The 13,553-nt window shown below is 37.7% G+C and overlaps 1 protein-coding gene across 1 annotated transcript; it reads right to left on the minus strand.

Moving 5' to 3' along the window:
* Positions 1 to 927: 927 nt before the first annotated feature.
* LOC104271156 (vacuolar protein sorting-associated protein 13B-like) lies at positions 928 to 12,684 on the minus strand (the record flags this gene model as incomplete). The annotated part of the gene is made up of 2 exons (XM_009865747.1): positions 928 to 1,196; positions 12,510 to 12,684. Coding segments are annotated over 2 exons (444 nt in total), but the record flags the coding sequence as incomplete, so codon positions are not given.
* Between the last annotated feature and the right edge of the window lie 869 nt (positions 12,685 to 13,553).

The following is a 13,553-nucleotide window of genomic DNA, read 5'->3' on the forward strand; positions in this document are numbered from 1 at the left end:
GTCAGGTGAGGGTCAGGCTCTTCTCCCGGGCTACTAGGACATGGTCTGAAACTGCGTCAGGGCAGGTTTAGGTTGGATCTCAGGAAGCCCTTCCTCATGGAGAGGGTGCTCAGGCACTGGGATGCACTGCCCAGGGAAGTGGGGGAGTCACCGTCCCTGGAAGTGTTTAAGGAGAGGCTGGATGTGGCACTTAGTGCCGTGGTCTGGCCGATGTGGTCATGTTGGGTCATAGGTTGGACTTGATGACCTCAGAGGTCTTTTCAGCCTCAACAATTCTCTGTGTGATTCTGTGTGCGATGTCTATCTTATTCAGTCTCCATATTCCCTCCGGCAAGCTTACAATAGGAATAGAGAGAAACCTATGAACTATTTTGAGATTTGTTTACAGAAAATACTCAAATCTTTCTGTACCTACATAGTCTATAACTCAGATTATATGTACAATTTATCTTTTGTTTCTTCAATTCAAACTTATGGAAAATATTTTCAACATTATCAATTTAAATTCATATTTGGACATATCATAGTCTAATAAAAGAAAATAGCATTCCACCACTTCACAAGCTATATGAATCTAAAGCATTTTTACTATTAAATGTATTTATGTAAATATTAGATGGACAGAATACTGAAATAAACACTCATTTAAAACCTTGTAAGCTTTTTCTCCCATCAAAAAACACTGAAGTAAATTAAGCGGTTTCCATTTAAGATGAAAACATGCACCTCCAAGTTTCTAGTTCAAATGGCAAAAAAACCTCACACTGCAATTAACAACACATTATGATGTGAGAGGAACTTTCAACATTCACATTTTTTGTTAGTCATTAATGTAATACTCCCTGCCTCAAATCAAACAGTATACAAGCACTCAGATAATCTTTGCACAAGTCAAATAAATCTTAATCAGCACAAGGAAATACTTACCTTAAAAGTCACTGTTGCCTTTGTACAGTAAAACCCAATTGAAATAACAGGATCCTTGAGGGACTGAGATTTCTGCTGATGTAGCGTCGCTCCATCATCAGTTCCACTAGAATCATTCTCTTCATCATCGTAACTCACAATAGCAGGAACAAAAGACCAAGCCCAAGAAACCCATCCTTGTTGCTGGTCATCATCTTGATGCAAATAAGGATCCTGATTAATGAACTGTGTAGGATATTGCATTACTGAGCTTGTTTCATCTTCTGTGCCTTTTAAAGCAAAATTTAAGACAAATTTCAAGTCAGCCATGCTTCAAATTTAATTTATTATACTCAAAATTGTAGTATGTGAAGTTATTTAGGACAATATTCCACATACCATTCACTGGTGGTTTTCAATGAAAGAAAAACATTTAAAGAAAAAAAATCAAATATAAATTCCTAAATACTTATTTGATTCATTAATATTTTCCTCAACAAAAAAAAAACCAACGGTTCTTTGCAACAATTTTATTATCATACATTTGGAGCAAGAACAGAATGTCATCTATACCACATGCTTTCAAGACTTCTTCCAAATTAAGCCCTACTAAATAAGGACATATTACAATCTTGTAGTTTTCAATTTTAAAATGAAATTAAAAAATACTGCAATTGCAAAAGCTGTAATAAAGAAAACGTATGCACAGCAGATCCAAAAATTAAGGTTGAAAACCTCCTCTGTTGAGAAGTCAGCTTTTCAAGTATTCAATGACACAGGTTAATCTATGCTCAAAACAGCTGTTAAGCTACCTGTGAGTCAAAAACCCCAAACATATGTCTTTTGTGAAAAAAAAACATTAGATAGCATACAGAACAAAACAAGGATTTCCACAAACATGCAAGTCCAAGATTCACAATCCAAAGCAGTAACACTGTGCATGTACAAAGTGTACAATTAACTTCATCCAACCAGCTTCATCACCGCTCTTACAGCACTCCCAAGGGGTATCAACTACTTCAGAATTACCACAGGTAATATAGGATGCAGCACTGTTTCCACATGGGAACAATACTGAATGTATTATTTAACTGAGAACAGAAATAGCAATATTCCTTCTCTATTTACTTATTTTTAAGCTAAGAAATCCCATCCTTACAAGTGTTAGAGATTATAGTCTAATTAGACTTGAGCCTTTTAAACTAATTGTTTATACACTTGCATAATAGGAGAAAAGCATAAGAAAAAACACTCCTGAAAATGCTCTGCAAATGCTTAGGGGTGAGGACTGCACCTCCCACCAGAACAACCCAGTTTCCCTCCTGCTCTTTTTGCAAAACAGTGTCAGGGATCAGATTTCAATCCAAATGTAAATCTTGAAACACAGGAAATACAGAAGAGGTGCACAAAAAGCCTTGGAAATGGTCAAGAGGCAAAACTGTCAGATGTAGAAGGAAAAAGAATTGATATGGAGCATGACTCATGTACTTTAGCCCAGACTGTTTTTGGCAAGCACAGAAGAAATGGTGGAAGGGCTGCCAAAAAAAAAAAGAGAAAAAAATGTGGAGGTATAGGACCTGGGTCGTACATAATATTTGGTCTACAGAGCCAAAAAATCCAGCCATCATGTTGCATCCCTTTTGCTGCAGTGTCTGTACACATGGAGACAACAATAAAAGATGCCAAATAAGTTTGGTTTATAATATTTATTAACATTTTGGAAGCCATTAAATAAGAGAGAAGAGTAGCTAGGCTTAAATGGTGATATCCATATACTGTCAGAGACAAGACAGAAAAAGAGGAAGATACACCCATCTGCTGTCATTAATTAAACCTATTACATCCATTACTACAGCAATCAACAGTCAAATTTTAGAACTAATGTGTATCAGCCTAGTAAGCAACCCACAAAATCCTCCGAACGCTTCAAAGGATAAATTCCTTTATAACAAGTGTGAAGGGAAGTATGCACTTTGGAAACACAAAGGCTCTTTGGCTGCACTAACTCCACTAACCACTGTATCAATTGCAAACATACAGGAGAGTGAAATACAATGATAAATCACCTAAGTTTTACATACGTAAGTTTGTTAATGCTCTTACTCATTGGTTTTCTAGATCTACTTTTGCTAGCCACCCACAGCAAGATCACACTGCTTTAGGGTCACAGAATTGTCAAGGTTGGAAGAGACCTTAAAGATCGTCTAGTTCAAACCCCCCCACCACGAGCAGGGACATCCCCCACTAGATCAGGCTCCCCAGAGCCCCATCCAGCCTGGCCTTAAAAACTTCCAGGGATGGGGCTTCCAGCCCCTCTCTGGGCAACCTGTGCCAGTGTCTCACCACCCTCATGGGGAAGAAGTTCTTCCTAACGTCCAATCTGAATCGATCCAACTCTAGTTTATACCCATTTCTTCTAGTCCTACCACTACCTGACATCCTAAAAAGTCCCTCATCAGCTTTCTTGTAGGCACCCTTCAGATACTGGAAGGCCACAATAAGGTCTCCTTTATAGCATAGAGCAGTGATTCCAGTTGAGGAACACTTTCTACACAAATATCAAGACTGCAGTGTGACTGCAGCTCATTTTCTCCATGTCCCAACCAAGTTTTATCTTGAGAAATGTACTTCCTTTCAAAGGGTTTGAGAGACTTATTCATAAAAGTCTGGAAACTGGTATCTATCACTGTCAGTCCAAAACTAACCCAGTAGAAAATTGTTTTGTATTTATTTATTTTTCTGCCTGTACTAGTTGTCAGCCAGGTAAGTCTGATTCAGCTTAGCCTGTAGCTACCTAAATAGAAGTGCCGGTACTAGGGCAAGACAGGGGGAATTCGTTACCATTCCTGATGGCAACAGCAAAAATTTTCATCTGGTTGAATCAACCATGAAACTAAATAAACGAAACTTTGTAAGTACTTCAAGAACACAGTTGTAGATGTTCATTCCTGTATCACCATATAATGTAGTTAATAAAATTCATTTCCTCATCCATTTTTTCCTGCTACAAGCTAAAGACATTAACATTAATTATGAATACAAAACTGATGGAATAAATCATGTTAAAAATAAATTTTCAAGGAACAAAAGTTATCTGGCTGGTAATAGTTTTGGTGTTGACCTTCAGAGTGCAATAGCCTTTAAATTTGTCCTTGTAGCATGAACTGTCCTTGGAGAATCTCAAATGCAATAACACACATGCTTTCATAGTAATAAATATTTCCTGTATTACTTTGCTGTGCTTGTGTTTATTACATAAGGAATGCAAAGAAACTACTATCAAACAGAAAAAAAGTTCAGCATTTGTAAAAGGTCCTCCCCCAACGTTTATGCTATTTAGTTGCTGTGTTGCCAAACCGAATTTTATTCAGAACAAGGTGTTAATTTTGTACATATACCATAGAAAGACAATAAACTGACTGCCAGAAGTTAACTCGTAATACTTACTATGCCAGTAGCTTAAATGGTTGATGTCTAACTAGTTTTACTTCACAGTACATATCAAAAAACAGCAGCTCATGATCTATTACACTAACACAGCAATACCAATGAAGGAGATAGAATCATTTCCACTTACGCGCAAAGACGAGCAGAAACCAAAATCTATGTATCAAACTAGTCTGAAAAGTATTCTGCATCTCCTTTTAAAAACAAATGTACCTCCAACACCTTCTAGTTGAATAACTGATGCCATCATAATCACAGCATGAATTACAGTACTATAAAGTGACACACTCCAATGACAGTACTTTTACATGATTAAGAAGTATCACACTTCTTTTATACAAGACAATATGCTACAGGAGATTCAGGTAGCCAGGAATCAGTATCGTAAAATATCAAGTTTCTTCCTATTTGTGCATCAAGAACACCTTCCTTAAACTGAAATCTCTGGATCCTACTAGACCAGAATGTCCCCCCACCTTACAAACATAAATCAAGGGAAGAAATCATAACTCCATTTTATTCCTGAGTTGCACAGTCCACTGGATATGGAATGTGACTGTAACATACAAAAGGTTTAGGTTCAACTGCAGAGAATCTGCTTTTTCACATACATACATACCTCTCCATTCAAACTTCCCCAAGCTTCTACTCTAAATCTCCCTGTCTTGTTTTACTGTACATTGAAACCACCCTAGAGAAGAACTGATGGATAAGGAGAGAGAAAACGAATCACTTTCCAAATTAAGAAAACTCCGAATAATGATACCACAACAATTCTGAATTGCTGAAATAACATCAATGAATACTCTAAAGTGCTCCCCGTGATATTACTTGGGGTTGCTAATAGATGATTTTTAAACTCCAATTATTTAAACAATATCCCAACCTCAATAAAATTAGGAACAGATGTTTAAGTTAGTTAAGGGTGAGATACAAAATAAGTGGCAGTGATTTTCAAGCACAAGAGGTAGGAGATCTATTTTCTGTTTTAATAGCAAAGGACAATAAATAATGTGAAATATCACAACAAGAAGGCAAGTGCCTCAGGGTTCAGGTACAAATCACAAGGCAATTAATCTCAAAGCGGATTTAAGTGTAGATATCCAACAAAGAGAAGAAGGTGTTAGTTGTCTGGCAACACCAAGTCAAAAAGCGTTTGTCTGATATCCCACATACGAGTTCAAGCAGATCAATTGGAAATACACTTTGCTCACCAGGAGCACAAAAAAGAATTGCTTGCATTCTGCCACCTACATTAAACCACTTTTTAAAATCAGTAGTCAAAAAACTCACCTGATACTTAAGCTTTTATGTAGTAAGTAAAAACAAAAGTCAACCGGTGACTCATGCCTTTCAATCACCTAATCAGATTTTTTGGGGCCTAAACTTAAGGAGTATTAATGTTTTTCAAGAAAAGAAAAATGGGAAGACAATATAAAATAGACATTTAAAAGACATTAAAAAAAATTCTAGCTCTCCACAAAAAGGTTATAGTTCCCAAGGACTATAGTTCCCAAGAATATATAACATAAACCAAATTAACCTCCCCAACTTAGGAACTTGACAATTTGGGAAGATGTAATCTTTACTCATTTTAATTTGCTACTCATTTTATCTGCTGATCATTTAAGTGATGTAATTCTATGTACCGGGACATGTATTCTAAACCAATGAAATCTGGCCATCCTCACACAGTATCTCCATCCTCCACATACTGGATCCCACCAACCAGTTACAAAGCGCTACTGCAGATGCCTACAACAAAGTTACTCATTGTCTCGTTGGCTCTTAGAGAACAACGCATTGACGCCACAAGCCCCATTCTGCAAGTGTCTAAGCTGCATCTTTACAATCTGTTGGAATATGAATTACAAGTGGGGTTTTTTTTACTGTCTCTCATGAGGATACTAATGCTCACCTAGAAGTTCTTGCTGTCACAAATTACTTGCAACTGGTTTCCCAGTCAACTCAAGTCTTATATTCAGCCTAAAGCTGGCAATATCTTAAACTTACTATGTTGTGTTGCCTGATCTAGTTGAGAGGCGTCCCTGCCCACGACAGCAAGGCTGGATTAAATCTCTAAGGTCCCTTCCAGCCTAGGCCATTCTATGATTCTATGATCTTGATCTGCTTTTTGTTCCACTAGTATCCCAAAAAATTCTCCATACTACTGTTTGTATCACCAACTTTCCCATCAGGAGCATTAAATCAGCCCATTAAAAAAATTTTTTATAGGATGTATACAACATTTTATTCTGCTTAGTCTTGTAAAAGCACTACCTACTCACATTCACAAAGGCTACATTTATTTTCATTTAGGTTTTTTTATGAGTAAAGATCACAACGAGGTCAGTGTGCTTTACAAACACTAGGAAAAAAATCACAATATTCCTTTGGGATAGAAAGGTACTGTTACTGCCATTTTACACCTGAGAAACATGCTTCATATGCTGGAATCAAGTCTGCATTGGATTTCATTTCATGAAAGAAAAAAAAAATTAAAACAGACTTTCACAATACACAGTTTCAAGGCAACCAGAGGAGGCAACATCAGGGATCAAAACTGTTAAAACCACTCTTGGAAGCTCAGTAGCTTACACAGCTCATGACTCCAGCTTCTCACAGCTGTACCAAGGTTCTTGCACAACATCTCCTAACATCGTCACGCAGAACCCTCTCAGCTGCCTGCCCTGCACCCCTCCCTCAGCCATGCAGCTTTTCTAGTCCACTGTTCATATTTCTTTGCCCAGAGAATGCAAGACTTCTTCTGCTTGAGGTGTTTTTCTATTCTTCAAACCTCTCAGAACATTCCTTACTTAACCAGCTCTAATACTTCAGCCTTAGATCATCAACCTCAGCAATCTCATCTAACTAAATTCCAGTTCTCCCTTGCATCCTGGCTTCTTGTTCTCTTTCATACCTAAATCATCTTCATTTCTAGCTACGTTAGCCATTTTTTTTTCACCACAAACCAAAAGTTTATTGTCAAGTCCTAGCTCGCCACAACTACAGCTGCTGGTTCTGCCTTTTCTGTCTGCACTGAAATACATCCATTTCCTCCTTCACACTACCAGTAGTCAGACATCCAAGCCAACAATTCAGGCAGTTTTCAACTCCTCAGAAGCAAAAGTCATGCCCAGTCCTGAGCAGAAGCAAGGTTGCAGCATGCATACAGTACTAAGTGAATTTATGTACTCAACTAAAGCGAGTTTCTACCTGTATTTCTGACCTATAATTCTGCCTGTGTGTATTGGGCTTGCCTGGCCAGATTTTGGTAGCACGAGGGCTGTAAGGGTGGCTTCTGCAAGAAGCTGCTAGAAGCTTCCCCTAGGCCTGGTAGAGCCAATGCCAGCCGGCTCCAAAGACAGATCCACTGCTGGCCAAGGCTGAGCCCATCAGTGATGATGGAAATACCTCTGTGATAACGTATTTGAGAAGTGCGTGAAAAGAACTGCACCACCCAACAACTGGGAGAGGGAGAATATGTGCAAGATACCAAGGTCAATGAAGAAGGAGAGGAGGATGTGCTCCAGGTGCCAGAGCAGAGATTCCCCTGAGCCGCGGGGAAGGCCACCGTGGAGCAGGCTGTCCCCCTGCAGCTCACAGAGGTGATGGGGATGTAGATGTCCATCTGCAGCCCATGAAGGAACCTCTGCTGGAGCAGGTGGATACCTGAAGGGGGCTGTGACCCCAGGGAAGCCTGTGCTGGAGCAGGCTCCTGCCAAAACCTGTAGGCCGTGAAGAGAGGAGGGCACTCTGGAGCAGGTTTGCTAACAGGACTTTATGACCCCATGTGTGACTCCTGTTGGAGCAGTTTCCCCCTGAAGGATCGCACCCCATGGAGAGAACTCGTGCTGGGACAGTTTGTCAAGAACTGTCTCTCATGAGAGGACTCACGTTGGAGAAAGTGTGTGAAGATCATCTCCTGTGAGAGGGACCCCACAATGGCCCAGCAGAAGAGTGAAGAGTCCTCCTCTGGAGGAAGAAGGAGCAGTGGAGACAACACCTGAGGAACTGACCGCAAACCCCATTCCCCATCCTCCTGTACCACTCAGAAGGAGGAGATTGATAAATTGGGAGTGATGTTAAGCCTGGAAAGAAGGGAGGGCTGGGGGAAGGTGTTATGCTTAAGATCTGCTTTTATTTCTCATTGCTCCAATTTGACTGTTAATAAATTTAGTTAATTTCCCTAAAATCAAGTCTGGTTTGCCCAGAACAGTAACTGTGAGTGATCTCCCTCTCCTTATCTCAAACCATGGGCCCTTATATTTTCCTCCCCCCATCCAGCTCAGAGGCGGGAGTGACAGAGCAGGTATGGTGTGCACTTGGCCACCAGCTACAGTCAAACCACTACACTGTGTATTCCGAATGCTTCCAGCTTACCAGAATTTGAGCAGCCTTTACTCAGGCAGCAAAATATATGTTCATGACATCGGTTACGCTACCACCAAATCTCATGCTCTTGCTCCTACATTTGGGTACACAAGAACAAACAAACTGCCACTGGAATATTCTTTGACACAGGTAGGTGATGGATTTTATTTTGTCAACAATGACATAACAAATGTAAGTTTCATCCAAAAGACTAAGAATTAGTGACAACTTGATCCAGTCAATTCTTTAAACTGAAAGAGTGGGGACTGCTTATTCATAAATACTGGATTTAACTGGTTAATGAATCTTCAGATTCACTTTCAGATTTTGAAGAGTTATAAAAGCACAATCTATAAAGGAGGCCTGTACATTATTAAACTGTAAGGAATTTAGGCACAAGTTCAGTGGAATTAGTCTTGGATTTCAAGAAGTGTTAATCTTGGAAAATCAATGCAGCAAATATAGCTCAGCAGATAATACATGTCATTCATTATTGTACTCGATTACATGTTTTTTCCTGAAAATAGCACATTCAAAGTTTCCTCAGAAAAGTTCAAATCTGCAGTGACAAATGCACCATGAAGTGCTAAGAAAGTGTTGTGGCTGGTTTTTGTTTTGTTTTCTTCTCAGACACAGACAGTACACGAATTCAGAACTAACAAAAAAGTAAAACGTCAGTTTGGTGAACCTGCTTAAATGCCAGGAAAGTGAGAGGAAAAGAAATCATCAGATATTTAAAAGTTTTCTATCTGTGTGTGTACATGCATGTGCGCATGTGTGTACACATGCCTACATATATACTAAACTATGCAGGAAGCAAACATAAATCGTATAAAAGAAAACAGTTGGCAACAGGTTTAGCCTATATATGGCAAAACATTTTGCAGTAAAGATAGAAATGGTTTTCTAGAATTGTTTCTACAGCTCAATCTTGGCCACACAAAAATTACTGTAGGTTTTGTGTCCTGAAGGAGATAATTCTGTCAAATAGATATGATCATATATTTAAGTACAATGACAATGTTTGAGTGTAGCTGAACAAAAATTGCGTTGGAAATTACCAATTTCCTCCTTGGCAGTTCTTGTCATTGCAACCTTAGTCTAATTTCTGGCCATTCTGACAACTTTTGTGCACATCAGTGTGAAGTTACATATTATTTCTTTTAATGATGGCTATTTTATAGGAAGTCACCATTCACAGCTGTTCAAAAACAGAATGCAAATGAGATTTACAGATGGCAATGCAATTCAACCTTCCCAAGGATAGACATTTGAAATAAGCACAAGAGATGCATGGCCAAAGATTTTACTCGCATTTAGACATAAGAATCTCAAACTCCATTCCAGATGCAGAAGAGGCTATTTGTAGGCAGATGCCTTTTGTTTTCATTCTTCACTTAAACTGTATTTACCACCCAAAAAAGTATATACCTCTCCTATCCTACCGTCCATCCTCTTCCATCATTACAACTGTTCACCCCAGTCCTCTCATGAGAGAGCTCATCCTTGTCTCCAATCCCCAGATCTTCCCATCTGAACCCCACTGCCTATCCATCCCATTTGCTCTCATACTGATTCATACAATTTCTCTATTCTTTCAAAGCTTTTCCTACATCTAAACGGTCATTGCTTGCCTTAGTAGCTCCAGGAGTCCAGCTATAAGGTTCAAGCAACTCTAAATACATCATATTTATCTCTGGCATGCAAACTTGGTCACATCTGGGTGAACTGAGAGGAACTACAAAGACAATCCTGTCTGAAAGCAATGGTAATGCAGCTCTTCACAAAAAAGCTCTTCACCCTTTCTCCTGCAAATAGTACAGTTAAATCATTGGTTAGATGCAAGGTGTTACTAAAATGCACACTAATGCTTGTTCTAAAAGCCACATGTTTTTTAAGGCTCACAACAAAATTAATATTAAATTTAATTAATATTGTTAATAATAATTAATAATTAATTAACACTAATAATAGTATTAGTGTTAATATTGATATTAATATTAATTAATAAGTAGTTATAATGCTAACTAATTATTAATATTGCTATTTTCAGAATATTAGTTATGTCCTCCTGATCATACATCTTGTGTAACAAATTCCACATTTCGAAGACAAATGGATTCTATTGCAGAAAACTATTTGAGCTTTAGAAAAAATACAGGAGGAGAACTATTTACAGACATCTTATTTATTTGCTCAGTTCCACATAGCAGAAGCATGACAGAGAATTCTACATCTGGCATGACAGTGAAACAGTTATCTGTGCCAACCAACACTGAAGGCTATATTTTGGCAAAGAAATTTCCACTGCTGCCATTTTTCCAACAGATTTATTTCCCTGAAACCAGAGAAGGCAGCAAGACAAAATAAAAATAAAAACACCTTCTGTAAATTAACATTGTACATTTCTTAAACAGAACAAAATCAATTAACTTATACAAAGTTTCAAACTGTTATAATACTATAAATACAAGCATTGCTGAAGAGTGCCACATCACCTTCACATATAATTCCAAGAATTTTTTCTAGAAGTTAGCATGCTCTTGACTGTGTGGTAAATATCTTTTCCTACTCCCCTGGATCCAAATTCAGCCTTGGAAGTATACCCAAAACCTATATTTTGAGGACATTAAATCACATCTCTAAATAAGTTCACTGTTGACAAGTAAATTAACTTCTACTCTACAAAAAAATAAACCCAAGAAAATTCAGAATTAAGAATGACAGTCCATCCTCCCTCTTTCATTTAGTGCCTATTACATTCGAAAAACATTTGAATCAAGGCTGGACATTCAAGATCATGACACTTCTGATTAAATCATTTAAAAAGATAATATGATGTAAGTCAATACGCCTGCTTGACTCTCGAATCTTCCTTGCCTGTATTTTCTATAAAAGTGAACATACAAGAGAGTACTAATTTCTAATACCTACTTAGAAATTTTATTTTCCTTACATTTTATTATAAGTTAATCACCTACACATCTGCTTTTAATTGCTGCAAATTCTTAGCAATTCACTCAACATAAAATTTCAACACTCAAGTGACACGATACAACTAGAAAAAATAAAAATACAGTAGCAAAGTCAGTAGCTCCTACCAAAGTCACATAAAATTGAGGCTAGAGGGAAAGATTCACAGCTCAGAAAGCATCTCTGTCAGAACTGTAGCAATATTTGGAAAGCTACAGATGGGAAGCCATCACACAAAGGTAAATGACACTCCTCAACGGATCATGTCACAGTAAGTTATGATGAAACATCATGTAGAGGACACAATACGTTACAGGAAAATAAAAAGCAGAGATAAGACAACTACTTGAAAATGCTGCAAGGTAAGACTTGGCTGTTTAGAACAAATACTGGTATGTCTATTCTCAGTAACAAGTTTCAAGGAAAGATGTAAAACCACACCACTTGAAACAGGCAGCAGCCATATTTGAACTAACTAAAAAGTCATAACTGCCTAAAGACAGGTGCCTTGTTGCACAACAGTGACGGATAAATCCAAGGTAGCCTTCTGCATCCCAACTCCTAAAATAGACTTTTTAAGATGAAAGCTTAACCTCAGTTTAGCCAGGACGATCAGAATACTTTTCAGAACATAATATGAAGACGATGTTACAGCACTGCACACTCACCCAGCACAACGAACGGCCTCTCACAAAAACAGCAGACTGCTGAGCTACATGGCCATGACCAGCCTTGGCCATTTGCACTTGAAAAAGCAACGAAACCAAGGTTTTTAACGTTTCTTTTTAAAAAGTAAAAACTGTACTTACCTGTGATATTCCCCAACATATCTTTAGTGTGGCAAATCAAATCTTCACCTTCCCCTTCTTTGAAGTTGCCTATTTCTCCATAATAAAGAGCAATCCCAAGTTGCATTATACGTATAAACATAGGAAGCTGCTGATCTGAAATTGATAGTTTCAGACTTTCAACTAATGTGTGAATCTATCAGAAAAGAGAATAAAAGCAAATTATAAAGTCATCGCTAAAGCCAACTTTTAAGCCATACAACTCCATATTCATTTTGTATGCACATTTTAATTTCTTAAAAGCTGCAATACAGCACAAGGCAAAGGACAGCAAAAACATACATTCTTTGGGTTGCTACACAAGAGATCTGAAGGTGGAAAAGTCCAGTGTAACTTATGGTGGATATATATATATATATATATATCAGCAATCGTGGCCGAGGAAATTTCTAAAATATAAGTAACAAGTGCATCTGATTAAACTGTTACTTTTATTATAGAGTCTCAAAGAATCTCTGCATGTTAAAGAAAATCAACATATACTGGTTTTAATATGCAAGGTCTTTTATTTTTATTCCTTCCCCCTCCCAACATTGTTGGAAGTGGACAAGTAACAGAGGGAAAAGGATTCATTCTAACTGCAGTGCAGAATATTGGCTTCTGTGGCTATTCCAGCTCAAACATGCAATTAATTACTGCTCTTTAAGTGAAAACTTTTCAAAGAATGTAATTATTAGGAATAAAATTCATCCTTCTTTAAGCATTTTAACTATTTTATTCAATGTTTCCATATATTTTTACAAGTATAGGATCAAGCTATAAAGCCAAAAACAAATTTGGTAAGAAAGCTACCTTCATTAAACTAAATGCTGCATAAAATAAAATTTTTATACTAAAGTTACTCTAACATTAGACATATTTCTAGTTCCAGGTCCAGTTTCTAAATGTTGAGGGTGAATAATGGAAATGGAAAGCACTGACCTTAATGCAATTCAATTCAACCAATATGAAAAGTGATTTTGTAAACAGTACTGCACCTCCATGGACAGTACAAAAACCACAGTA

This window comes from Apaloderma vittatum, unplaced genomic scaffold (genome assembly GCF_000703405.1).
Source record: "Apaloderma vittatum isolate BGI_N311 unplaced genomic scaffold, ASM70340v1 scaffold8793, whole genome shotgun sequence".
Taxonomy (NCBI): Eukaryota; Metazoa; Chordata; class Aves; order Trogoniformes; family Trogonidae; genus Apaloderma; species Apaloderma vittatum.